Source organism: Phasianus colchicus, chromosome Z, assembly GCF_987193195.1.
Source record: "Phasianus colchicus chromosome Z, bPhaCol1.hap1.1, whole genome shotgun sequence".
Classification (NCBI taxonomy): Eukaryota; Metazoa; Chordata; class Aves; order Galliformes; family Phasianidae; genus Phasianus; species Phasianus colchicus.
The window spans coordinates 15,962,965-15,989,612 of NC_143476.1; the positions used below are offsets into that span (position 1 = coordinate 15,962,965).

The following is a 26,648-nucleotide window of genomic DNA, read 5'->3' on the forward strand; positions in this document are numbered from 1 at the left end:
AGAGCAGCATGACAGTCCCAGTGCCTGTCCCTTTGCAGCAGTGCCAGATCTGCAGCACAGTTAAAGCAGAGCTGTCCCACTCAGCTGTGCTGCGCCAGGCCCCACAATGAGCACCAGGTAGGGCAGAACTCTCCTTTCTAAGTGCCGAGCTGTTTGCCAGCCCTCATGGCCTCAGAGCTACCCATGCGTCCTGCAGCAGTGGCACCTCCCTTCTGCTGCTCTCTGCCCCAGCACAGCATCCCGTCAACTGCTCCCGGTCGCATGCTGGCCAGACTTTGTGGCACTGAGAGCAAACTGCCCCGTCCCTTAATTACCATTAAAGTTCTTTAAAATAAGGGTAGAGTTGAACTTTATCCTTAAACGCTTGAAATGTCAGGAAGTTTCTTCTGTATTCAAGCAAGAACAAGAGACACAAAGCAGCGACATAATTTGCTTGAGTGTATACAGAAAACCTGTAATAATGATAGGATTTGAATTCTGATCTTTGGCTGAGATGGGTGTTTGCAGGTTAGAACTTGGGTATGAGTTCCAGCAGAGGAAATTGTAGTGATTTTCATGACTCAGATGCTGCATTTGCCTCCTGAGTATGTAAGTGGAGCTACAGTTTGATTACAGAGATCATTGTTGTGTAAAACATTAGCTTTCCAAAGAAAGAGAAAATTGATGTCTTGACAAGCTGCTTTTATGAACAGCCAAGTCTTATCCAAAGCTTGCAGTTAAACATTAATTAGGTGATTGTTTGTGCAGCCATTTTCACTGCTCCAGCTATGTGGTAAACTCCACGATGCATACATCTACTGTTTAAGTGGTTGTTTGAGTACTTCTACTTTTTGTAAGACAAAGGTATACAGTATCTAACTAACTAGATGGTTGTATTTTGAACATGGTCCAGAATGCTACTGGGAATTCTGACTGGAAAGAGTGCATTTTGCTTTTCTGATGTTTGCACCCCTTTAAATGGTGGAATTTCCTTTCTGGCAGCTCTGGTGTTTCAATCCTGAAGTGCTTTTACCATTGCTTGCAATGTGCCTTAGGGCAATTACACCTGAAAGACATTAGGTAAAAATGTGAGATCATTATGCTGCAAAATCAATACCTCTCCTACCATTGATTTAATAATCTGGCAGTAGCTAAATGTTTAGTTTCTTTGATGCTGGGAACATTGTTCTGTGATTAAAATAATGTAAACCATCACTTGCATGTAGGCAGATAAAAGCCATCAGCAAACTCATTTGCATAATCATTGCTTGGAGCCCTGGCCTCCCTATGTCACTCACACTCCATACTAGGCCAGTGAGCAGTTCCACTGGCATCTTCTGTCTTCATTCAGACTGTACCTTTTTCCTGTTCCCGTTGTTTCTTCCCAGATTTTGAGAAGATACCAGTGACCTGAGTTAGTGGAGGCTTGAGTAAAGTCATGACATACGGTTTGCTGACAACACAGAGAAAACAGAATTGCTTTATCTACTATGCTTTAAGTTGATTAGCATGGATTTCTAGCCAGGAGCCTAGCAAGTACAGTTTGTCAGGCAGAAATGGGGAAGAAAAATAATCCGATTAAACTGTACATAAATTCCGTAGTGAAGGCTCTCTGCGTAATGGAAATACAGCTGTACTAAATGTGTTTGCTACTGCCACTGGGGCTCAAGCGTCGTTACCCTGGGCTGTGTGGACAGCATATATTTTTCCCAAAACAGTGTGCTGGTTGAGTCTGCCTGAGTTCTTTGTCTTCTTATCCTGATGTCTTCTGTCTGAGAGTTAGTAGAAAGTCTGTCTAGCATGTGGAGAAAGCATTCTGGAACTTGCTTAGCAACAGCTGTGCTAAAAAAAAATACCAGCAATTCTTAGCTGGGGTACTGGGATAGATGGAGCTTCAGCTACAACAATGAAAATTATACAATCATGGATCCATAAAGGAGCTTTAAAAGTAATCGAAGTGTATTCTCCTCTACACATTTGCTGCAACACAGAATGGGACAGCCAGCAGCTGCAAGGGTAGGAGACCCAAACTTGATGTGATGCAAAAATACATTTGCTTTTGGTTCTTTCTGTCTGAGAGGGAATATGATGACAATCAGCAACCCTGCTTGCTACCCCTCTTCCCACCCTGTCTTCACTGAGACAAAAAAGCTCTGGTTGTTTCGCCCCCTCCGCCCTACCCCCCCAGCTGCTGCTTTTCCATTCTTTGTTGCTGCAGAACTGTCAGGTTCTTCTAAGTTACTTGAAGCAGAGTGAAGCCCAAATAAAACAGCAGGATGCAATCATCCTTTTGATTTTGGGGTAGTTTGGAAGCATTTGGATGTTCTTAGTCTGCAAAGAGCTTTGCAGCACAGCAGCCTTATCTGCAGAAGTAGCCTATCTTCTCTCTGCAGATGCAGATTTTTTTTCTTAAATCTGAAATCCAACAATGTATCATGAAGCTCCCTGAGTTTCCAATGTTGGTGCCAGTCAGAAGAAATCAAAGGCAGGAGCAATTCATAGTTGACTGTTTCATAACATATTTCTACTAATAGCCTCAGAGTTTCCCTTAGCAGTGTTTTAGCATTAAAACCCATCTTAGGTGCTTTCTGCAGAAATGGTTTTTGTTATCCATGACCACTACATAACCAGTAGAAATAAAAGTTACCTGCAAATCCCATGTTGTAAAGATAAATCTAGGTTACCAAGTTAATGGTGTTGCAGACTCAGATGGCTAGAGTCATGGATGGCATGTTTAGAGACCTGTTTCAGTGCAGGCAAGCATAGTTTGTACCAATCTTAAGGAATGTTGTTTTTCTCCTTTCCTAATGGAATGATGAATTAGAGAACCGTTCTCCTGAATTTGACACATCCATAAACAAATTTGTTGGCAGGAGATACTTTATTCTTGAGAGAGCAAAAATGTATTCCCAGCAGCCCAGTAGCCTGGCACTGACACTTTTCCAGAGGCCAGTTTTACTGTTTAAGCAGGGTGATAACAAGGTTGATGTAATGGATTTATTTATTATTTATTTATCAACTGACTTTGTTCATTCTATGAAAAATGGCCAAGTTGGCAAGACTGAAAAACCTTCCTCTCCACTTGGTAGAAGGGCTCTTACTGTCGAAATGTGTAGCCTCAATGTTGTGTTGTCTCTTTTTTCTGAGTTTTTTGTATTTTGTGTATGTATTTAAAGGGTCCTTTATACGCATCAGGGTATTTGGGACAGGAAGGATGGTAACAATCATAGTGGACAAAGCATGCTATACCTAGACTGACTTTTCAGACCTTGCCTGGATAATGAGTTGACAAAAAACAATGATGTCTAAGTGCTGTGCAGAGTCACATGAATTTTGTCAGTCTAGACATGTTTCATTCAGTATCTACCACACAAAGGATGACTTAGCATTTGGCAATACAACAAAGAAGTGATTTATTTTCTGCCTTTTGATGACTTCTGAACCCGGAGAAGCTGCTAAGTGATGCTACTTATTGGAAAGTCCCCAAACAGAGGCAAAGGGTGGTAATCAGAAGGACTATCAAACAATATTTTTGTCCTAACTGAAGCATTGCATAGAGCTATTATACTGCCTGTCTGGAATTAAAAACTCCAGGTCATGGGTGTCCAACCTCTCAGCTTGCCAGGGCTGCATTGAATAGTGAATAGGAGTTTTCTTGGGGCACATACAAAAAGGCCACTCCAAAAGTAATGCCTCCTGTGTTTCCATGGAGCTACAGCTGATAAAATGGTGAAGTACTGAGAAGTTTTTCAGTATCGTCTGTACCTTTTACATCATCTGGTGCTTTTTTGCTAGGTATTTTACATTTGCTTATTTCTGATCTCTTGTTTTGTCTGTAAAATGGGGGATACAGAACTCTGACATGGATTGCGGTCATTGCAGATTTCAGGGATCCCTATTTTTTAACAGCAGTCTTCTGTTGTGGTTCCCCTTGGCTGCCTGAAGGGTTTGGTGGAAATTTCCCAGGAGAGTCCACCTGAGAGGGTTCTTGTGAGAGAACGACTCTCAGTGATATAAGGCTCAGGCTTCTCAGAGCACCATAGGTAGCTATTTTTGCTACATGCATTAAAGATAACTATAATTTGTATAATTTGTTCACATGGAATAAATAGTTCTCCTTACCACCAGGTAGGTTGTCACAATTGTCACAACTTCTCTGGGGCCTTCTTTCCTGTCCAGATGCTGGTCTGTTTCCAAGATCATCTCCAGGCTACCAGTTTAACACATGCCTGTGGTCCATGCTGAATTTTGTGACCTACTCAAAATGCTTGACAAAAAAGCATCAAAAAAGCTGTGCATTTAAAGCATTCAGTATCTTCTTTATGGTCAGAAAAGGATACTTCTGTGTGGGCAGCAGTCAGTGCTGGTATTCTCACATCTACCAATGCCCGAGGAGGTGAACCAGGAAGATGCAGCATTTTGGGAGGGCTATTGTAACAATCCTTCAGCATTCGAGTAGTGCTGTTTGGTGCTTCTTAAGTATAAAATCTGTTACATATTAGCTGGTTTCTGCAGCAGGCCAGTTGAAACCAGTGAGGCAGGCATGCCTGGGAATTGGCCTGGGGATTGTGCATGCAAGACTGACATGAGATGTTAGTTTAAACTGCTGATGAAAGAATGTATCTGCATTCCTTCTGAATGTCCATCTGTGACCTCCTGGGGAAAGAATAGTTGAATGCCTAGAAAAAATAATTGTATGTCACCCTGTTCAGCTGGACCTGGAGATGGCAGAAGGAAATGATAATGTGCTAGGATATCAGGAAAGGGGCTAGGAGCTGCTCATGGGAAGTAGGAAGCATGGGTATCCTGTTCTGTGGGGTTTCCCCTTCTTCAGCAGGGCCAGCCCTTTTCTCCAGAGCCCCCTGCCCAGCTGCTGCCCAGACCTTGTTGTACGTGTGCGCAGGGGCAGAGGCTGTATGGAACTCAGGGTGTCCTGCTGACTCAGGCCCAGGCGTTTGAAGGGCTCTGCTTTGTAGCAGCAGTGCTTCCTAGTGGGGAAAACTCCTTTGGATGGTGAGATGTTGGATAAAAGCTCCCAGAGGCTCCCAACTCCTCAGCCCTGATTTTACCTCCTGATCTGGAGACAGCTCGTTGTTCCTCTCTCACCCCAGATTTGGCAAGAGCTGAAGGTACTCTTGACCCCAGGGCAAAGGAGCTATAGCTTATGCTTTTACCAGAGGGAAATCAGCTGGGAGCACTCCAAGCCATGAACAGAAGGATCAGTTCTCCAAATGCCAGGGAAGAGTAGCTTTCTGTTTGTGACATATGGGAATTCTGCATGAGATGGGTAAGGGCAGAAAGATTTGCCTAGGAAGATTTCTGGCATATAAATCTGAACATGCCTCAAAAATCCCAGACAGGAGAGAAAATAGAAGGTGCTGAAGACCTCACTTACATTATTCTGGGCCAAAGATGGTGTTGTATGGAGGCCAAACTGACAGAAACTTCAGAAATGTACCCTATGTTATATAATTTCCTGTATGTCTCTGGCAGGATTCCACATTCGGTGCAGTGGTAGCCTTGAAACCAGATAAAATGTTCGGCCCTTTCAGCTTGGTTTTCTATTAAAACCATCCCGTCTGAAACAAAAAGCCCTTGAAAATTGCTTGGCAACTGCTCACTGAATGTTTTGATTGTGAAAATAAAAAACAAGAGTCTTTGTTACAAGCATATTCTATGTTCTATTGGATATACTGTTTTAGTGGATGTCAGAATAGGCTCTAGGCCTCCAAATACACTGTTCTGAACTTTTTCTTGGAAAATGTAGTCAAGGGATTCCCCAGCTGATTTTCTAATTGCCCTTCAGCATAGAGTCCCTGTGCTGTAAGTGAACTGTACTCTCAGATCATTAGCTTGTTCCCTTTTCTGGGAACACAAGCTCATTCTCTTTGTGCCCATGAGGTTCTGTGGCTGTATTTTCTGCCATTCTAGCTGCAGTAGCTAATTGGAAGAGGAACTGGTGAGAGAAAAGCTGTGCTGACTTCTGCAGTCCAGTTGAATTGTGAGTTGGGGAGATCATAACACTAGTGTTGACCTAAAAATGTTTGCCTCCATCAAAAAAACACACAGTTGCTTTCTCAGGCTTCATTCTTTTCTGTACTGCAGTCCAGGGGTAGGGCAGCAGTGTGAACTTGGCATGCAGGCTTCTCCACTAGGTTCTTCTCTAGACACTGACAGCAGAAGGCCATGCCAAAACTGTAAGACAGCCCCTAACAGGATGTTCACTTGGTGGCATGAAATGCATCTCCACCCCTAGTTCTCAGTTTTGACACTTTCTCATCCCGGAAAGGATGCTGCACATGATGAGGACTATTGTTTTAGAACATCCTGTTTTATTAAGCCTGTAGTGGCTGATTCTTCAGATCACTGAGCACAGCCCTTCCAAAAAAGGACCTGGGAGTACTGGTAGATAGCAAGCTGGACATGAGCCAGCAACGTGCCCTCACAGCTCAGAAGGGCAGCCATATCCTGGGCAGCATCAAAAGAAGCACAGCCAGGAGGACAAGGGAGGTGATCGTACCCCTCTATTCTGCACTAGTGGGACCTCAGCTGGGGTACAGCATCCAGATCTGAGGTCTTCAGTACAGGAGAGACATGAACCTGTTGGGGTGTGTCCAGAGAAGACCCACAGAAATGATCCAAGGGATGGAACAGCTCTCCTACAAAGACAGGCTGAGAGAGCTGGGGCTGTTCAGCCTGGAGAAGGGAAGGCTCCAGTGCGACCAGAGAGCAGTGTTTCAGTATCTAAAGGGGGGCTGTAAGAAAGAAGTGGACAGGTTCTTCTGCAGTGTCTGTTGTGACATAAAAAAATGGTCTCAAACTTTAAAAAGGGGAGATTTTGACAGGGTATAATGAAGATGTTCTTTACAGTCAGGATGGTGAGGCCCTGGAACAGGTTGCCTAGCGAGGTGGTAGATGCTCCATCCCTGACATTCAAGGTCAGGTTGGATGGTGCTCTGAGAATCCAGGTAAAGGTGTGGATGTTCATTCCAGAGGAGTTGGATTAGGTGAACTTTAGGGGTCCCTTCTGACTCAAACAGTATTGAAGCTCAATGATATGCTGGTTTGCAGTAGCAATCAGGAAAGTGAAGTGGTTGTGGAAATCTCATGAAGACAGCTAATTCTGTAATGCTTCAAGGAAATGCAGAGAGCACCTCAGAATCCCTTGTCAGTTGTGTTTGCTGCCAGACTAAAAAATAAGTTCTGGAAAGACACAAATGAGGATAGTTCTCTGTCTGAGCAGAGCTAATAAGTGTTAGAAATGAGAAGAGTATTATAAGCATGGGAGAGCAGGCACTGGCAAGTACTCTTCCACTGACCTCAACATCAAGAAAAGGCAAAGATCTGTCTGGATCTCATCACTACACACTAGAGAATGCATGTGTCCTAGTGGTATAGATCTACCTTTGCTGCACCCAGATTAGTAGCATTACAGTCTTTTTTACCTGTGTGTGTCAGGGGCTCAGAGCTTGCATCTGGGAGTTGTGTAAGCAGCTCACAGAGGCCCAGGGTGTTAGCACTCTGCTCACTGTGCCTTTGGCAAGAAGTAGACAAAGGTGTTGCAGGACAGATTTGAAAGAAGTAATTTTCTGATGCTTTCACTGAGTTCAGACAGCATGACTGGCTGGCGCGCGTGCCAAAGCTGACAGTGGTTTTACCAGGTAACAGTCACCTTAGCAGACAAACTTCACTGTGTGCAAAAAGTTCCTCCAAGCCTTCCCCATTGCATTTCTTTCCACGTGGCTTTTGTTACCCCACGTGTATCGGGGATCTCAGCTGCTATGTGCTCTGGCTCTGCAGGGTTCCTTCCCTTGGGCTGACTATACACGTTGTTTTCACAGCTGTTCCTTTTCTCCCACATAGTGTTGCATTGACCAGATAGATAGGAATTTTAGTTTTTCTCTCCCCAAACGCTGCAGATGGTTTTCCTCTCCTAGCCTCAGTGCAGGACGCTGTGCTACTGAGCCTTCCCCACAGCCCCTGAGTTTTTTGGAGCTGACAGACGCCTAATTCACACCATCTGCTGTCGCACGTGATGTGGCTCTCACAGCAGCACGCACACATTGGCTGACATGTCCGGCCCACGATGGGTTTCTTACTTGTCTTCATCTGCATGTAAAAACTGGTTTAGTTCCTGTTTTCTTTGCAGAAAACAAATTTCAAAGGTACGCTGTGCTGAGGCATTCCGTCAGCTAAAAAAGGGACGTAAAGGAATAAAACTTGTATTCGGGGTGGGAGGTGGTGAGCTTTTAACCCCTAAGGAAAAAGATGGAGTAATTTGAAAATAGAGTGCAGTACTTCAGTGAAAGGACGTGTAAGAATATTGACAGTTCCTCATCACAAGGCCTCTCATTAACCAGTACGTCAGCAGCTGCAGCATGTTGGAATCTTTCCCCGGTCGTTTCCAAAGCTGTTCTGTTGCTGAGGCAGATGGACACGGTGCAGTGTGCTGTTGTGTCTGGTTGTAGGATGCTGCCACAGCCGGGCCAGCCCAGGCACTGCAGGCAGTGAGCGGGCAAACAGCTTCTGTGCAGCCCGCAGGAGGCCTTCACAGCACGTCGGGTTATAAACACACGTCCAGCAGTCATAGAGAAAATTTCTCGGTGTTCTGACAGGGTAACGGCGGTGTGGAGAAGTGATTGTCTTCCTCTGTACAAGGGAGTGTTTGTTTCAGTTTAGGACGGGATCTCACCCAGCTGTCAGGTTTCACATTGCCGCGCTCCAGCGGTGCGGTGCCTGCAGGCACGGTGCTCCCCAGCTGCAGCCCTGTGAGCGCTGTGGCGGTGGTGCCCGGGTGCTGTGTGTGAGTGAGGGGTGCTCACTCCTACGTGGCTCCTGCAGCCCGCCTGGTGGCCTTACTTAGAGGAAGCCCGGCGTAGCCACGCTGCGACAAAAATGAGGAAAACCAAATCGTTGCAAAGTGGTTCAAGGACATGAAGCAGAGGCACGTATCTCTGTACATGCAGAGTTCCCCATGTAAGGTTTGGCATTACAGAATCACTCTCTTGTCCCGGTGTAATCCCTCCTCCCCATCCGCCTCCCTGAGGTCCATTGCTGTCTCTCTGAATTATCTGTGCCATGAGGATGAGTCCCAGAGAAGGGCCTCCTTGTCTCTGCAACAGCAGCTGGGGTGAAGAGGGAAGGCCTTGTGCATGTGGCCGCAGGCTGCTGGGAGCTGCCCTAAGGAGGCCCTGCTCCCGACACCTTTCCCCTCATTGCGAGGTGCTTCTGGGAGCCAGCTGAAATCCTCCCTAGAACTTCTGCATTATGCACTTTTGTTTTGCTCTTAGAGATTTGATAAGATACCTTACTCCCGTTTTGGCACACTTCTTGTAATTAGTTTTTGGTTCGTAATTTGTAGCTATTTTAAGTATTACTAATTACATTGATGCTTGATTTCTCTTTACAGTTTCTTTTGTTACCTAAATCAAGACATACAAGTTGGCATGTTCCAGGTACCCTTAAAAAAGTACATTGGGACTACTTGTTAGTGTGATTTGGTACATACAAGGCAGTGACCCACCACAAGGTTTCTTCTCCTTCTTGCTTGCTGTGCCTCTGAGCCTGTATTCCAAAACAGTGAATTTTATGAAGTCAGATTTTTGAAAAGCTTAACATAATAATGACTTCCTTCATTGTCTAGGTTAAGTTATATTAAATATTTTTACCTGTAAACACAATTTATGAAGAAACTTGATTACCATTCATGCTTTTGGAAGCTCAAGTGTTATTTCTGTTTTGAGAATAGTTTTCTCCTTCCTTTTCTTCCAATACAGAGAGAAGAAACTGAAAGCTAGAGTGCAGGAGCTGGTGAGTGCTTTGGAGAGGCTCACAAAAAGCAGTGAAATCAGACATCAGCAATCTGCAGAATTTGTTAATGACCTGAAAAGGGCAAACAGGTAAAGGATATCCCAGCAGATGGATGCACCATTGATATATATATATTTTTTGCTTTGTTCTAGTAATGCACTGTAATTCTCACCGTGTCATAATGACCATTTCTGGATCCTTGTGTCCTCACAAGTTGAATTCTGAAGGTTAAATGTGGAGGAGGGTAAAGCTTCCTAGTTAGGATGCTGAAAACTACATAGCTAAAAACAGGGTGGAGGGAACTGGTTAATTGTCAGTGAGTTACTAGGAAGTGCAATATTGTTTAAAACAAACAAAAACCTAAGTCCCTCCATTTATCAGACTTCCAAATCTGTTATTTTGTTTAAATTTCTCCCTTTTCTCTGGCTCCAGCCTCTTTAACAAACCAGCTTCAGTAATCACACTTAACATTTATTGCTCGGTCAGTGTGTGGGTGAGCTGAGGATATGGGTTTATCCGCCTTTCCTGCAAGGAGCCTACTTCTCACAGTGTAATTTCCATTAATGCGTTACATTAATACGTTAATACGTTAAGGGGAGAAAGCCCTTGTGGTGACAACAGCGCCCGCTTCAAGTTCTCCTGCCGAACCAGGTGGATATGTAAAAGATATTTATATAGAAGATATTTAGCAGCTGACAAATTAGCATACTCTCATGTTAATTTTCAAATGCAGCTGTTTACTCACTGCTGGATTTTTGTAATCAGATTTCTGGCCATAAGAGAATCATAGAGCATGACATATTTAGTGTTTTAGTACAGTATACCAACTCTCATATTTAGTATACCAAGTCTTTTTCATATATTGAACCATATGTTCAAATATTTTCAAGTAACTAGTTTACTGGTAAAGATGTGTATTTGTCCAAAGAACGTACAGAGGTTAGCACCGATTCATGTTCGAATCAATGAGCTGCAGATCAAATGAGTTTTAAAGCTCCAGTAAATTTCAGGAAGAGGGACAAATTTTTGAGGGCCCTGTTTTTGGTTGGTGTTATTTTTTTGCACTTGCTGTGAGCAAGGCTTTCTGAATGACTTTGTATTGCCTTGTATTTCTAACAGCAACTTGGTAGCAGCATATGAAAAAGCAAAGAAAAAGCATCAAAATAAGCTGAAGAAACTGGAATCGCAAATGATGGCCATGGTGGAGAGACATGAAACACAAGTCAGGATGCTCAAACAACGAATAGCTTTGCTAGAAGAAGAGAACTCTAGACCACACACAAATGAAACTTCACTTTAAATGCATCTCTTTCAAAGATCTTAGTGCCATCACAAATTTCTTTATTTTGGAGGCTGGCTTTTAGGCTGCTTCAATGCTGAGGTCTGACCTATCAATATCAGGCACAGTTCAGCACCATCTCTCAGATCTCAGCTGTCCAGCCAGGAGTTATGGGGATAATCTAAGCATTAACTGAGGACTGTTTAATAATGTAAAATGGCAGTGCCTGAATTATCATGCTATAATTATGTTCATTGTCTGTGTCATTATGTCTTTACTCATACAGGTTCTCTTCCATTTTATGTCCTATGGATGATAGTAGGATATAGGAAAATACTTTATGTTGATAGGTTCTTAATTTGGGAGGTTGCAGGTAATCTGAGTTTTTCTGATTCCCAAGTCCCTCTGCACACGGCTGTACTCAAAACACATTTAGACGGTCAAGCCATCTAAACAGAAGGCTGCAGTTCAGGAAGCTCATTGGCTTGTTTGCTTTGTGCTCCACAGTAGCATGACTGTTAACTAACAGTGCTGATAAGGTAGGAAAGCTGCTTTTGATTTGGGGAGGGGATGAAACAGTTTTTAAAACAAGTTGCATCTCTTCTGAGGATGGTTTATTTCATATGAGTCTGTATGAGGACTAAAGGCTGTAAGTTTTACTATGCCAGATAAATAATCTGTGCCAAGATTGGTTCAGAGATTAGAAGCCATCACCTGGTATATATTTACATTGCATGGTGTTTGTTTGCAAGTAATTTGTGAAAGTTGAGTTTTCTTGTCAGTACATCATAGCCGGAATTTTCCAAAAGAGGGTAGGCAACCTTTGTCACCTATGGAGATTTTAGTTCATCTTTCTTCTGTCGAGATAGAATGACATCTTCTAATACTTATAACCAAAAAAAGGTACTTAGTAGAAATGTACCTGTTTCATATTGAATACATACACACAAAACTATAAATGTGTAGGTGTATGGATGTATAGCCACAAACAGAATGTGAATGAAGTCTTCATAGAGCTTTGTAGGTTAACTTTTGTTACTTTTACTGTTCTTTTGTTTAAGCCACATCATGTTAGTGCATTATCGTGTGAATTAGTTGAGAGATGTTGGCCTATTGTGTTAAGTGGAGCATGGGGATTGGTTTGATTTCTCGACAAAGCAAAGATGGGAGACTGCCTTAGTTCCCATTTTAAATGGATTTTGTTTTGTCTTGACTGAGTACAGAAGACAGTTTCCTTGTTTACATTTGTTTTAGTTTGGCTAAACATTAACATTGTAAGCCTGTTGCTGTTACTCATGTACCTTGCATGTACCTTCAAGCTCAGTTCTCTCCAGTAAATCAGACTTCAGGAGTTCTCCATCATTGTTTTTATGTGCTGAATTGCACCTCAAGTTCTATTATGTAGAATTACAAAAATTTCTCTTATTTAGTCCTACAATTTATAGTTCAAGCAAAGTATTTCTAGAGGATTGGTTTTATCTAGTAGTGGCTTAGGCTTACAGGGGTGAGAATTTCTTTTCAGAATACAAAAGTGTTGTTAAGTGTTGTTTTCAACTTCATCTGAAGCAGTTTCTATTCATTACACCTCTGATTTCATTACTGGCATCTGTTTTACTTATTGACAAACATACCTGTCAAACTCCTAAAGCACGCTGAAGGTAATATCTATTCTATTCTATTGTGGCTGCCATTTTCTTCTTTCCTTGGGGTAGTAATGATTATTTATACTTCACTGGAATGTAATAGATCAGCAACAAAGCCAGCACCCTAAGTGGTTGATTGCAGCAGCACATTAAAACAATGCTGATTTCAAAACTGAGTTGTAGGTAGTGATGCCCTGGGGTTGGGTTAGGTAAGTCCATTCTGTCAACTAATTGTACTTCTTAATTTATAATGCAAATGGATATTTTTGAAACCAGACTATTGAGGGAATAGATAGTGTTGCTCTGGTTTTGCTAAATGTCCTGGTTATTCTTGGTCAACAAGTTTCTTGTCAATAGCACTTTTTGTTTTCGCCATGTAGCTGACCACACTTGTGTCTGAAGTACACAGCTCATCATTTTCTCTGCCATTTACAGTTTTCTTTTCTCAGATCTAGAACACCCATTTAGTGTAAGGTCATCTCAAATTGTCAGAGTGAAATAAACCTTTCACTTTAAGATAGTTAGACAGTACTCTTACACGGGCTTTCCTCATGCCCTATTTTTCTATTCCTGGGTAGCTGAAGGCGCCATTAAGTTCATGTAATGCAATAAAGCTTAAAGCATTTGAACCTGTCTTTATGGGAAAGATGTACATTAGGAAGCATAGAAAGTTGCAGTGTTCCTTGCAGTTCCTTTGCTGGTTCTGCACAGACTGAATGTTGTTTTACTACATTTACTGTGCATCTTCCCTACCAAGAGCACTCTAAAAGTGTTCCACAAAGAATTATAAATCATTAACTGTATATAAGCCACATTCCTTTTCTTCCCATAGGTCTTAAGTAGGACAGCAAGACTGGTATCAGCCCCAGCAACAGCTTTAATTTGCCAAAACAAAAGTCACTGTGCCTAAACCATCAGCTACTGCTTGTCAACATTCTACAGTAGGCCAGCAGGGACACGGTGAAGGGTTTACTGGTATTGTGGAAATTGTTATCTCTGATTAAAATGGCACCAATCCTGCAACTGAGTACTGAGAAGCAAGTTGCCCGTAAGTAAGTGAACTGGTAGCACATCAGTGTATGGACAGGTATTTTATCACTGAAACAAATCACCTTGAGTGACCTAACACTTAACTCACCTAACACTTGTGGAATTAATACATTAGCAAAGCAAGAAAAATCATTTCTTTTGGCAAGAACCACATGTTCTTCACTCATTAATTAATCTTAGGGCATCTTATTTCCTAATTGCTGGAGTGCATGAAACTTTTTATTTCTTTGTGTTCAGAAAAAAAGTATTTTTTTTTTCTAACTAAGCATATAAATCTTCACCAGCTTGAATGTACTGTTAGCTATAGCACACGTCTAAAATCGCATTAATGTCAGTATTGTTCTGCTGTTTTTATTAGAAGTTTCTCATTTAAAACCTCATTTAATACTGTACCATACATTGTAATTTTAGAATCTTTTCACCTTGCTGAAATAGCTTTAAATGTGTTGCTGGTTTTTAGTCTCCTAGCTGCTGTAAAATCGCTATTTTGTGTTTATTGATATAGAATTGTAAAAACTGCATTTATTTATACAGAGACATTTATAATACTTATTTTACAAATGTTCTTATATTCTGAATAAATTTCTAAAGCTGTTTCTTTTCCTTGGGGTTGCTTTACCACACCGTGTCATCTTACTGCTCAGAGGTTCTGCTAAGGGGCATCACAGTCACCTTCCCTGAGAGAAGTCACTGAGGGGAATGGTGTGACATTGCCAGGAGTGCTGTAAGTGAGCTGAGGAACACAGGTACTTACCACACACCCCCTACAGACTCAGGGAACACAGCACAAATGGAAGGACACATCCTGTATGTTACTTTAATATCAAATTATGTGGACCAAAAATTTTGTTCTTAGAAGTGACTGAACATCACATATTCCCCTTGCTTAGTCTAACATTTTAAAAAAAAGGTTTTTCTTCCCATTGTGTTCAGTGGGCTCTATGACTGGCTATGAAAATACTACTGTTTTCACTGGCACAAACATAATCTGTATTGCTAGCTTGTTTAAGGCAACACTAAACATTCCACAGTGAAAAAATAAGCTGTACTAGCAGCACAGGCTTTACATTTCACTCTAATCAGTAACTCTTATACTTCAGTAAGATTGTACATAAAGTCATTTAATTTTAGAGAGAAATTACATTATGGAAGAAAATGTCAATTTAATCATTGCTTTTTGAATTGTGTGCTTCAGTTACTACATCCATGAATAACAACTAAAGTCACAATCATCAGTACAACCGATGTTACAGATAGTTACAGATTTTATTTACTAAAATCAAAGAGCTGACCAATACAAACCCTCTTCAAGATAACATAATGGAAATTGAATAAAACCTGTAACTTTACATAGGTTCAACCCACAACTAGCTGTAAGTACTTTCTACTTAGCACTGATATGCCACTTCCATACCAGTGAGGAAAACAGATTTAAGTTCTTTCTTTGAAGAAACAGGAGGAAGACATAAACCATCATGCATGAGCCACAGAATAAAACATGGGCTCTCTATTTTGCTGCAAGGCATGCAACACTGCACAGAAAAGTTTTCTTCAGGCAGCAATATCTGAGTCAGTCCAAGTCCTAGAACATGTATAGGTATTCAGCATTAAACCAGAATTAATGAACAAACCCCCACTTTCCTCTGTAGGGTCTCTTTTCTTCTTTTTGTTGTTGTTGTTGGGGTTTTTTATTTTTGTGGGCTTGTTTGTCTTGGCTTCTTTTTTGTTTTTCTTTTGTTTTTTTTCCATATGTTGAAGTTTCTTGCAGATCTGGATGGACTGGTCCTCAAGGCTGAAGTACTGCAGACATGGTAAAATTCCTTAAGGATCCTGTCTTAATTATAGGCTTGAGAAGTATTTGCTGAGAGCTGTTAAATCATGCAATTTTACAAACTTTTCCTGTATAACAGAAATATGCACCCAAACAGTAAGAATAAATGGTTTGCCTCCCCAGTTTAATAATTTTATTCAAACATGCTTTAAAAAAGTTGCAAGTAAACTTCTATCAGTTAAAAGTGTGTGGTAGAGAACTGAGTTTGTAGGTGCTGTATTCTTAAAGAGCTGTGGATGCCTATTTTAAAATCAGCACTCCATGGGATGTAGTTATCTTCTTCAGGGCACTGAAGTATAACCCATAATGGAAACAAATTGCAAGTTAGTTCTTCTGATCAAGTATTTTCCATAAAATTCAGGGTAGACCTACTAAATTTTAAACATTTTGTACCCCGTGAAAAAAAAAAAAGTACGCTTGTTTCTCCCCAACTTTGAAAGACAAACTGAAGACACATTTTTCTTCCAAGAAATATTCCACAGCTGAGAACTATTTAAAAGTAAGTGTTCCAGTAAATTGGAATCTGTAAGTTGGTCTATTTTAACCTTACACTCTTAATGAAAAGACAGGTTAGAACCCAAGCATTAGATTTTAATGTACTCCTTCTAATCCAAGTAATTTCATCTTGTATGATCCTGAACATGGCCAATGTAATTGCTACGTTTTCTTGCTTGTAAGTTCACAACCTACTTGAAACAGTTAAATGCACACACAGCACAAATCATTCTGCATCTATCAGTGCATATGTACAGTATTAAGAACAGTGCTGATACTCATACTTCACCTACTTCTTTCATTCTTGAACTAGACTACAACTATAAACACATTAGAACAAAAATCTGTTATGCAAGAGTAGAGACATTTCCAAGCCTAATTTACTGTAAAAGCACCTTCAGTTCGTAGAAATTTACCACAAATTATTTTGGTTGCTTCAAAAGCTGAAATATTTTATTAACAAAAACAAGCTGAAATTTGCATGAAGTCACACGTAAGCACCAGATTCTTCAACAGTTATAGTGCAAGCTCAATTTTCTGTGAATAATCTGCTTTTAAATCAACAAGGGAGGCTATTCTACTAGTTCTCAGAATGTAACTTCGTAATTTAAAAGATGAAGGCACATTAGTTTATCTCTGAAAAAATCTGTTGCTTAGAATTTCTTTCAAAAAAAAAATAGTTGAGAATTAACCTATGTCACCTATGGAGTAGCAGTGCCATCTGTACCCCTGGGACATTTCAGCTCTTGGATTCCAAATGCAGACTCTTGCTTGTCATACTGGAATGGTAAGAGTGCAGATACACACTGCAAATCAATAAACACAAAGAGTTGGAAAACAGTGTTCAATCTGAGAGCAAGTCTATTAGAATAGCCAGATTCCGTCTGCCTTGTTTACGAATGTAACTGCTACATAAACAACAGTCTCAAGTAGGTGAAGGCAAAACACAATCAGCATTGTTCTCAGTTCACTAAACTAGATCTGGAAGATTGGAGCACAGCACAGATGCCTGGTAAAAGAACTAGAATCAAAATTGTGTCACAAGCTACTTACGCAGGTTTGGTCTAAAATTAAGTTGTGTAAAAAAAAAAATTAAAAAGCCTTGGTTGTGCAGTAAATAAAGCTATATCCCCTTTTCTCAATACCACCATTTTCTGACTTCAAACTATGCAAGACACAGGTATTTTCAGAAGCATACATGTACATCAAGGAGCTGAAGTTAATGCAACAGTATGGAACATCCTTAATTCAATTTGGCAGATCACTCTTCAGTCAATCTTCAAGGCATTCTGCATGGTGGAAGGATGCCATAAAGCTCCACCAAGACAGAGAATTTATGTGGTACTAGAAATAGCAAACCAGTAGTAGATTCCTACTACCCAAACATTTGTTGTTTTTATGTTGTAATTTGGACATTCCATACCTTCTTCAATTTCAAGAAAACTGAGTGACCTTTCATACTCTGAATGACCCCTCTTCCAGGGGAACATTCTGTCTTATTTTATCAAGCATCCTGACATCACCTCTTAAGTCTGGCATGCAGTTACTTATCTCCCTGTGTCTAGCTGCCAAAAATAAAAACTGAATTAAAATCTCTCACTTGTTGTTTCTTCACTGTTTTACAGAAAAGAATGTAAACTGTATACTTCTAAACTTGGAAATATATTTAACTATAAAATGATGGTGAAATAAGAACATGAACTAATAGTAAACAATCCAAAATGTTAACAGTGCAGGGCATGATGGAAACCATAGGTCACATGCCACCACACTCACATTTTAGCAACCTTACTTAGGAAGCAGAAAGCAATAATACTACAAGGAACAGTACCCTTATACAAAGAAGTAAAAGTTATTGCATATTTATCACATTTATTTGCAACTCACATTAAGGCTAGATTTACTAAAATCATTAATGTGTATAAGCCCCGCTTTGGGCTGCTTAATGAAGCAATCAGCCTCTCTTACACTGAGCCAGGCTTTCACTAGGAACAAAAAAAAATGATCCAGTGAAGAGAAAGCACCCAGCAACTCCTATTCATAGGACACGCTTCATTTTAAAGACTTCCTCTGTCTATGACAGAAGTTCCAAATTCATGGTTTCATCAACATTCCCCTTATTTCACAGAGCACTACATGAAATATAGCTTTTTAAAAATATCAACCTACATTTTTCAGATTTCCACAGCCTGATACTGAATCATGCCGTAGGAGAGTCTTGCTAACCTCACAGGCAGCAGCAGCCTCCAGATATGAATACAAACTTCCGCCTCACCATGAGTAAAGGCACTTTTGCTGGGAAATCAACTACTTGCACTAGAGACATTAACTAAGGATTACTTTTACCTGAAGCTGAGTAATCTCCTCCAGCATTATCCCACCTTTTCACTTACTGTACTTTTCAATTTAATGTTTTGAACAGCCTTTGGATTTATTTATGTATTTATTTTTAAAACAAGGTGGGACAAAGCTAGATTGAGTTATTTCATTATTTGGTCTTGAAAAACAAGGCCCTTAGGACTCTTGTCCTCCAGAAGGAAGAACTGCTGTAGTCTGTTTTTCCTGTTAATTGACAGAAAAATCCACAATTCCTGTTGCCAAAAGTGTTAGAGCACTGGAGTCCCAAATCACCTGGCATCAGGCAGATAAAACAAGCCAAATTCTAAAGCTATTTCTGAGGAAAAACACTAGATAATAATTGAAGCAGGGTAGTTAAAGGAAGACAAGGATTGTGTTTTTGGAGCCACATGAGTTGCATAAAGACTCGGTGCATACACTCTGAATGAGAGAGGAAGGCCTAGTTCATTCAGCGTGAAAGTTACTAATCACACATCTTAGTTTTAGATGGAAGTCCATTTTTAAATCTGGGACAATATGCCTGATAACACAAGCTGCTGTATCAAATAAATTCAGTGTGTTACTCTCAACTGCAAAGCTTGTGTTCAAATCACTAACATGAATCAAAGTGATTTAAAACTTAACAGTTCATCACCTCAACTGTTACTGCTTTTTTTTTTTCTTTGTACATTTGATATTATTACTAAGAAAATTTTGTAGCTGAAAATGACTGAAGCTACATCATTAAAATGCTAACTGCAAGTGCAATTCATACTACTATATATATGTATATATATACATATACAGAGCATAAACTAAAGGAAAGAACTGACGACAACAGCACGGAATACAATACTGGACATCCTTAGAATAGTTATTGCAAGCCTGATTAAGTCATTTAGTGTTACACGACGATTCTATTATCCATGCACCTTCTTTCCTCCTGGCAAGATGTAGAGGCTTATTTACATTCAGTATAAATTCTCCACAAGAAACCTCCCACAAGCAAGTTTGAGATTTTCTTTTTTGAAAGCAGCTACAACTGGGATAACACAGAACTTCTTAACTTCTTTTTATGTGCTGTTCCCAGCTGGGTAAGAGTTGAAGTTAGACACTCTGAATGGCTAAGTTCTACCTAGTCTGCATATCCTTGCCAGAAACAGTGGCAGAGTAGGTACCTGAGAAGTCAAACTGCTATAATTTGACCCATGTACTACTGATTGCCAGCCAACAGAAGTTCATTTTCAGTGTGAAGGAGGGAAGATACAGTGGGCAAACAATCAGGAAAAGGAAAGGATAATAGGCTGAGGCAAGGTTTGAAATGTGCAACTTCCGGTTTCAAAATTACCAGGACAGACAGAGGAGTCCTCTGAGAACCAGTTTCATTGCCGCTGCCATAATATTGCAATGCACTATAAAATAATGACTAACAAGTCCAATAATTTACATCAGAGCAGTTAGAAGTCTAACAAGCTGGTGTACTCCAGCAGTACAAAAAAAAAAAGTCAATGTCAATGACAATCCGAAAAAAACACAAGTCAAAAAAATGAGGAAAAAGAATGCCCTCTAATGCATGGCTAGGAACAAGTAAACTGAGGGTTGGAAAGGTACTTTTGTGGACAAAGGCTATACTGCATTTAAAGTGCAACACTTGACTATGCCACTCTGAAACTGCAAAGAGAACAAACCCTTCCAAACCACCAGTCAGTCCCTGCATTGCATTTAAAAACAAATGAACAACAACAAAAATTCAACAACAGTAATTAAAAAACTCCTGAGAAAGAGTAAGGCTAGATAAGAAACCCCCTCAATTGCAACAGGCAAGTCTGAACTTTGTTCGTAAAAGATTTGCTGTCAGAGGTCAAAACATTTCATTATGGCATTGTGGTCAAACTTGAAACTCAAGAAAGCTCTAGATGAGAAAGCGAATTTGTAATTGCCATTGCATGCCACAGAGTGCCCCTCTACATGTTCCTGCAGCAAATCTTCACCAGAACAGCAGATCTCATATGCTGCATCTGCTAAAAGAGAAAAAACATGAAATCAATTTTAAGTGTCTAGTCGTAAGAAAATTGTTGACAATACAAAGCCATACCTGAACTTATATCTAATTAATAAAACTGGAAAAACTGTTGTCTGACTTATCACTTTTTGCTTATGATCAAAAAGCCATACTTAGAAATCTACCAGCTAGAACAAATATTAGAAGTCACAGCAATTTGAAGACAATTTCAATTGCTAGTTTTTCTGTGATGCTGCTGTTTTGCAATGTATAACTTGTAAAGAAGTAAATAAATGCAATCCTACTTTCTAAGCAGGAAATAAAAAACTACACAAACACTCCAGAGTATGCCAGTTATCACCTACAGCTTATTACTAGCAGGACAGAAAGCCCTGAACCAACTCTTACTTAATCACCAGCATTCTGTTAGCTGAAATGCTAATTTTGTAAACCAGTTTTTAGGTATTTTTCACCCACCAATAGGATGTAATCTGACAACTTTCACAACTGAGGAGAATTGCAAAACCAATATATTTTACAACATTAAGTTAACCAAATGTTTTCCATTTGGTTAATGTGGACTTCCTTAGAAAATAACACCTGTAGACTGGCAAACAAGGAAAAAATCCCAAACATAGTATGTAAGGTGAGTTCAGCCTTCAGTGCATGACTTCAAAGCATGAATCCCTGGAGGCACTTATCCCTGGAGATGTGTGAACATAGAGTTTAGGGACACGGATTAGTATTGGACAGGGATTAGTGTTTGGACAAAATGATCTTAAAGGTCATCCTTCACAACTTCAGTGATTCTATGACTTTAGATGGAAATTCAGAATGTACTTACCTGTTTCAAAGTTATCTTGAAGTTTTCTTGGATTAAGCTTTTTTTCACATTTCTGGTTTAAGAGAACAAAAACACATTACACTTAATTAAGAAAACACAGCATTATATCTCTTGGGAGTGTAGCTTAAGTGTCTGCTAAGAAATTACTTGCTATTTTTGCTTTGACATGCATCCTCTGTGAGTTGTGTTGCTTACAACTCAGGATAAATTCTGTGATGTTATGGACCTTACTAACAGCAAGTCCATAAATCTTTCAGAAACACTGCAATCTTCATATTGTGGATCAGATTGGAAAGGACCTTAAAGCCCACCCATTTCCAACTGGCAGGGCTGCCACCCACCACATCAGGCTGCCCATGACTCCATCCCACCTGGCCTTGAACACCTCCAGGGATGGGGCATCCACAACTTCTCTGGGCAGCCTGTGCCAATGCCTCACCACGCTGAGTACAAAAATCTTCTCTTAATAATCCAAAAATCCTAACCTAGTAACTACCAACCAATCATTTTCAAAATGCAAGCTTTTAAGAAAAACAAAAATTCTGTTTTCTAAATGTCGTAAGCCAGAAAGGTCTTACAGCATGATAGTGTGGACTTGAAGTTGCACATACATAAGCCTATTCTTTGTCCCAGAAATTGAGAGGAGTGTATTTGCAAGCAGCCAACCACTGCCAATTAGATTACTATGCATTAGAGACACAAACTTAGAATTCTCTAGGGATGATTTGTTAGCCCTAGATATGCTGTAAGCATACAGAGAAAAGCATGGCTCTCTGCATTATGTAAATTTCAGAGCAGCAAGGCTGTAAACTTCATTAGAAAATTATCTCTGGGGCATGAAGTGTTTAAATTTCAAGAGATTAAAATCATGGAAATGCAAGTGAAACACTAGAGGTATTTAGCAAAGTCGCTAAAAAGCATAGACTGTGACTCCACAGTATTAGCACTGCCACCAGTTTCCATCAAGATTCTAGAGACTCACCTTGTTTTTCTACGCAGCTAAATTTCTGCAGTCAATTATTCTATTCTTCTGCTCTTAGACCTAAAAGCAACTAACTATTTCTTGCTATGAAAAGAACTTCGCAGAATGAAGGAAGTTACTGTGTTTCCATTTTTTCAAGAAAATCAGAAAAGTTAACAACCAGAATGGGAAGAATCTAAAGCCAATAATCAAGAGAAACTAAAGCCAGCTGTGCTGAATGGAGAATTGGGACTCACAGCTGCACATGAATCAGTAACACAGAATTTGACTGAGAAAGAGCTGTGGGGAAAGAATTTCAAAGAGATAATATATAGTGTCTCCTTCTCCCAGCCATCAAAACTTTGGGGACAAGTACGGTTAGTTACTACTGCATGTGAAAGGTAACAAACCAAAGAAGTCATACTGCAATTTAATTAAAAATTATATGAGATAATGGCATGCTAGGCAAGTCTGTATATCAACATTTTTGCTACTGAGGAGAAAAATAATAAATGTATCTAATCATTCTGTATCAAATTATTTATTTATTTATTTTACAATAATGGGTAAAACATAAGCATTAAGAAACTATGACATACTGAAACTAGGGAAGCTGCAGAAGGGTTATCTAGTGAAATGTCTGATTTTTTCAACAGCTAAAATAAGCTTGGCTTCCAAAGTGCAAACTTCAAAGGAAGGATACACTATTTGTAGGTCCATGTGCTCATTAGATAGGAAATGTCTTATTCCTACAAACCAGAGCTCTTTAACATCTTTATAAATGACACAGACAGTGGGTTTGAGTGCACCCTTAGCAAGTTTGCTGACAACCTCAGGATAAGTGGTGCAGTTATTACAGCAAAAAGGAGGGATGCTGTCCAGAGGGACTGTACAAGGCTGGCAGGGAGCCCATGTGACCCCAATGAGATTATAGTAGTTTAAAGGCAGAGTGCTGCACTTGGGTAAGGACCAAGACATGAGTACAGACTGGGAGAAGGAATCCTTGACACCAACTCTGCAGAGGACACAAGCCAGAAGCGCGCACCTGTAGCCCAAAAAGACAACTGTATCCTGAGATGCATCAAAAGAAGAACGGCCAGCAGCGAGAGGGAAGTGACTATCCCCCTCTACTCTGCCATTGTGAGGTCTTGTGAGGGCTCATCTGGAGTAGTGCATCCACGCCTTTGGCTTTAAGCACAAGAAAGACACAGAGCTGTTGGAGTGGGTCCAGAGCAGGGTCGAAAAGATGGTCAGAGGGCTGGAGTACCTCTCCTATGACTAAAGGCTAAGGGAGTTGGCTTGTTTAGCATGGAGAAGGCTCTAGGGAGACCTCACTGTAGCCTTCCAGTACATGAGAGAAGCTTACAAGCAGGAGGGAGACAGATTTTACATGTGGTATGACTGTGACAGGACATTGAGGGAATGTTCTTAAAAAGAGGGAAGATGTAGATTAGATATCAGGAGGAAATTATTACTCAGAGGGTGGTGAGGCACTGGTACAGGCTGCCCAGAAAAGCTGTGGGTGCCCCATCCCTGGAGGTGTTCAAGGCCAGGTGGGATGTGGCCTTGGGCAACCTTATCAGGTGGGTGGCAATCCTGCCCATGGTAGGAGGTTGGAACTGGATGGTCCCTGAGGTCCCTTCCAACCCAAGCCGTTTTATGATCCATGATATGCACTGCACTTTCCTTTAGCAGGACTTCTGCCGGGACATGTATTAAACATTACTGTTAACTACTGAAATAGCCACTAAATTTTTCTTACCAAGGCATGATTTTGCTTAGCTGGTTGACTGTGGACTCCATTTCTCCTCTTTTGGGCAGGAGTGTCTTGATTCTGCTTTCTGCCATTGCCCTTCAAGCTCTGACTCTGCCATTATGTCCAAAAGGTAGTCAAGAGAAGAGTTTAAATGGCAGCATAAGACATTACTGACACTTCCTAATTTCCTCCAAATAACCCTAAAACATTTGACATGATTTTTAGATTAACTGAAGTACACTGAAATTAGCCAATCATGCATTCAAGTCATCAGCTATTTAGTCCGTTGCACAACTACAACATGCATACCAGTGATACCCAAAGTATTTCGAAATTATGAAAGACACCACAACAATGTCTTGAAATGAAAATGAAAAGTAATTACTGCCTACATATAATGTAACAACTACCACCTAATATCGATCACTTCTAACATCAGTACCAAGCAAATAAGCCAAATCCCTACATTTTGTTTGTTTCCTTGCCATTTCCTTTTTTTTTTTTTTAATTTTATTTTTTTATTTTGCATGCTATGTTCATAAAATTCAGTATTTTAGTTCCAGGGAATAACACTTACAAAAAAAATGCATCTATTTTAATTAAGACCAGATGCACATGTTTGACTAAGGAACAGCCTACCTTTGTTTTTGACACCTCAGACATCTCAGGATGATTACATGGCTTTTGTTGCTGCTTTTGCTTCACCCACTGCTCTGCTGTACAGCCATCTGTAAACAGCTGTTGACTACTACGAAGTCTGGATCTAGTACATGAAAACAAGAGTTTACAATACATCATAAAGCCTATTCGTTGCAGAACAGGAATACAACGATTTTTCTGCATTTGACAACAACTTGGAAGACAAGCTTAAGTAATCTAGCGTGGAAAATGTAATACCAATCACTTCACTCATCCAGCTTTGTTCTGGCTGCAGATAGGAAGACCAAGTTCAACATCAGCGGCAATCTAAGCCCACATTATCATTCATAATACACTGTGTTGCTGACCTCATTCACATTACCGAAATCTTATTTTTGAGAGTCCAGGTTTTAAGTTTGCTCTATCACTTTTATCCTAGCTGAAAGAGAAACCAGCAGCACTTGTTCCCTCTCTACTGATTCACATAGGTTTTATCTAGTTACTATATGTTATGTTACTTTACAACACTGCTTCGTCTTTAGAGAGCCTTTTTCTGTTTTGTTTTGTTGTTGTTGTTTTTTGTTTTCATGTCTTTTTTGTTGTTGCTGTTCCTACGAACAGGAATCAAGGAATCGCCTAATTTCTGGACACTTCAGAATTTACTAAAAAACTGGAAATGACAACAACTATTAACTTTCAATCCTGTTTACAGGCCTCTGAGATAAACCCTTAATTATTATTATTTTTTATTTATTTTTAATTAGCACACTATTACTGGAATAGATTCCTCAGAGAAAGGACAATCAGGTTTGTATGACCACTATTTTACGAAAGGATGTGGAGATGTTAAACTGACCTGGTTCTTACCTAGCTTTTTCCAAGTTGGGCTTAGAGGGTGTACTCCCTGTAGGTGAAAATCTGTCACTATCTGAGGAATCTCCTCCATTTCTTCGTGAAATCCATTCCCTCAGTGGCCTGTAAGCAAGCAGAAGTTCAAAAATATCTGCTTACTGAAAGAAATCTAAAGAAATGAAAGTTTTTCAATAGGCACTGACCTAGCATTTACCTCATCTTGAACATACCTGATAAAAGGAATGGCCATAAAAAATTTGTTAGGTGCCAAACCTAGCTTGGACTTGGGGGTCATGTCATTTCTGTGGCATGGTAATTTATCGATGGAAAACCACTCAATGTTCTAGAAAAACAAGAAAAAAAAATCAAAATATCCACTGCCATAGCCTAGAGAATGTTACAAGTGTGTATCAAACATATTATTATTAATTTCATCTGGGATGGAATTATTTTCTTCAGGGTGTCTGGTACTATGCTTTGTTTTGGCTCTAGAAGAAAAACAATGTTGCTAACAGAACTATGTCTACAGTTACTGCTAAGCAGTGTTGTATGGAACCAAGCCATTCACAGCAAAAGGCCTAAGGGGCTGGGGAGGAAAGAATCGGGACAGCTGACTTAAATTGGCCAAAGGGATATTCCAAACCATATGACATCACGTGGAAGTTTTGAAGGGGATAAGAGTTCTTCTGGCTCTCTTGTGCTGCTAGGAGGGCTAGACAGGCATCAGTTGGGGGTGGTGAGCAATTGCTTGTGCATCACTAGTTATATACATTCACATATATATATATATATATATATATAAACGTGCATTTCATATATGTGTGATATATATATGAATCATATGTAATATATATATGTATGTATATTTTTGTGATAATTATTATCCTTTTCTCTTAGTAAATAGCTTTCGCCCAGCTGACAAGTTCTACTGTGTTTGTTTTTTCCTTTTGATTCTCTCCCATCCCATTGGGAAGTCAGGGAAGACTGAGCAAATGACTGTGCAGCGCTGAGCCACCTGCCAGCTTAAACCAGAACATATTCCTAATAAAAAAATTAGAAAGAAAGATTTCAACAGATTGCAATGGCAACTTTCCACAAAATGCTATCTAATGCTTGAATTGATTGACCCACTGTAACTGTGGAATAACGAACCATGTATCACATACTTAG

At 40.1% G+C, this 26,648-nt stretch overlaps 2 protein-coding genes across 5 annotated transcripts in view; one reads left to right on the plus strand and one right to left on the minus strand.

Annotated features, from left to right (window-relative positions):
• MCC (MCC regulator of Wnt signaling pathway) overlaps nucleotides 1-14,368 on the plus strand; it is a 182,413-nt gene extending 168,045 nt beyond the window's left edge. For all 3 annotated transcript variants that reach the window (XM_090132372.1, XM_031609899.2, XM_090132373.1), the window contains 2 exons: nucleotides 9,756-9,878; nucleotides 10,909-14,368. In XM_090132372.1, coding sequence (XP_089988498.1) covers nucleotides 9,756-9,878; nucleotides 10,909-11,089 — 304 coding nt within the window. In that variant the 3' untranslated portion in view covers nucleotides 11,090-14,368. The remainder of the gene's footprint in view (nucleotides 1-9,755; nucleotides 9,879-10,908) is intronic.
• Nucleotides 14,369-15,008: 640 nt separating this feature from the next.
• The window catches only part of DCP2 (decapping mRNA 2), a 30,445-nt gene continuing 18,805 nt past the window's right edge, over nucleotides 15,009-26,648 (minus strand). Inside the window, exons 6-11 of one of the 2 annotated variants that reach the window (XM_031609901.2) lie at nucleotides 25,709-25,821; nucleotides 25,494-25,601; nucleotides 24,627-24,750; nucleotides 23,994-24,098; nucleotides 21,271-21,322; nucleotides 15,009-20,442 (exon numbers count right to left, since the gene is read on the minus strand). In XM_031609901.2, the coding sequence (XP_031465761.1) occupies nucleotides 20,279-20,442; nucleotides 21,271-21,322; nucleotides 23,994-24,098; nucleotides 24,627-24,750; nucleotides 25,494-25,601; nucleotides 25,709-25,821 (666 nt within the window). In that variant the 3' untranslated portion in view covers nucleotides 15,009-20,278. Of the gene's footprint in view, nucleotides 20,446-21,270; nucleotides 21,323-23,993; nucleotides 24,099-24,626; nucleotides 24,751-25,493; nucleotides 25,602-25,708; nucleotides 25,822-26,648 lie in introns of both variants that reach the window. The other variant, XM_031609900.2, reaches the window with a different exon arrangement.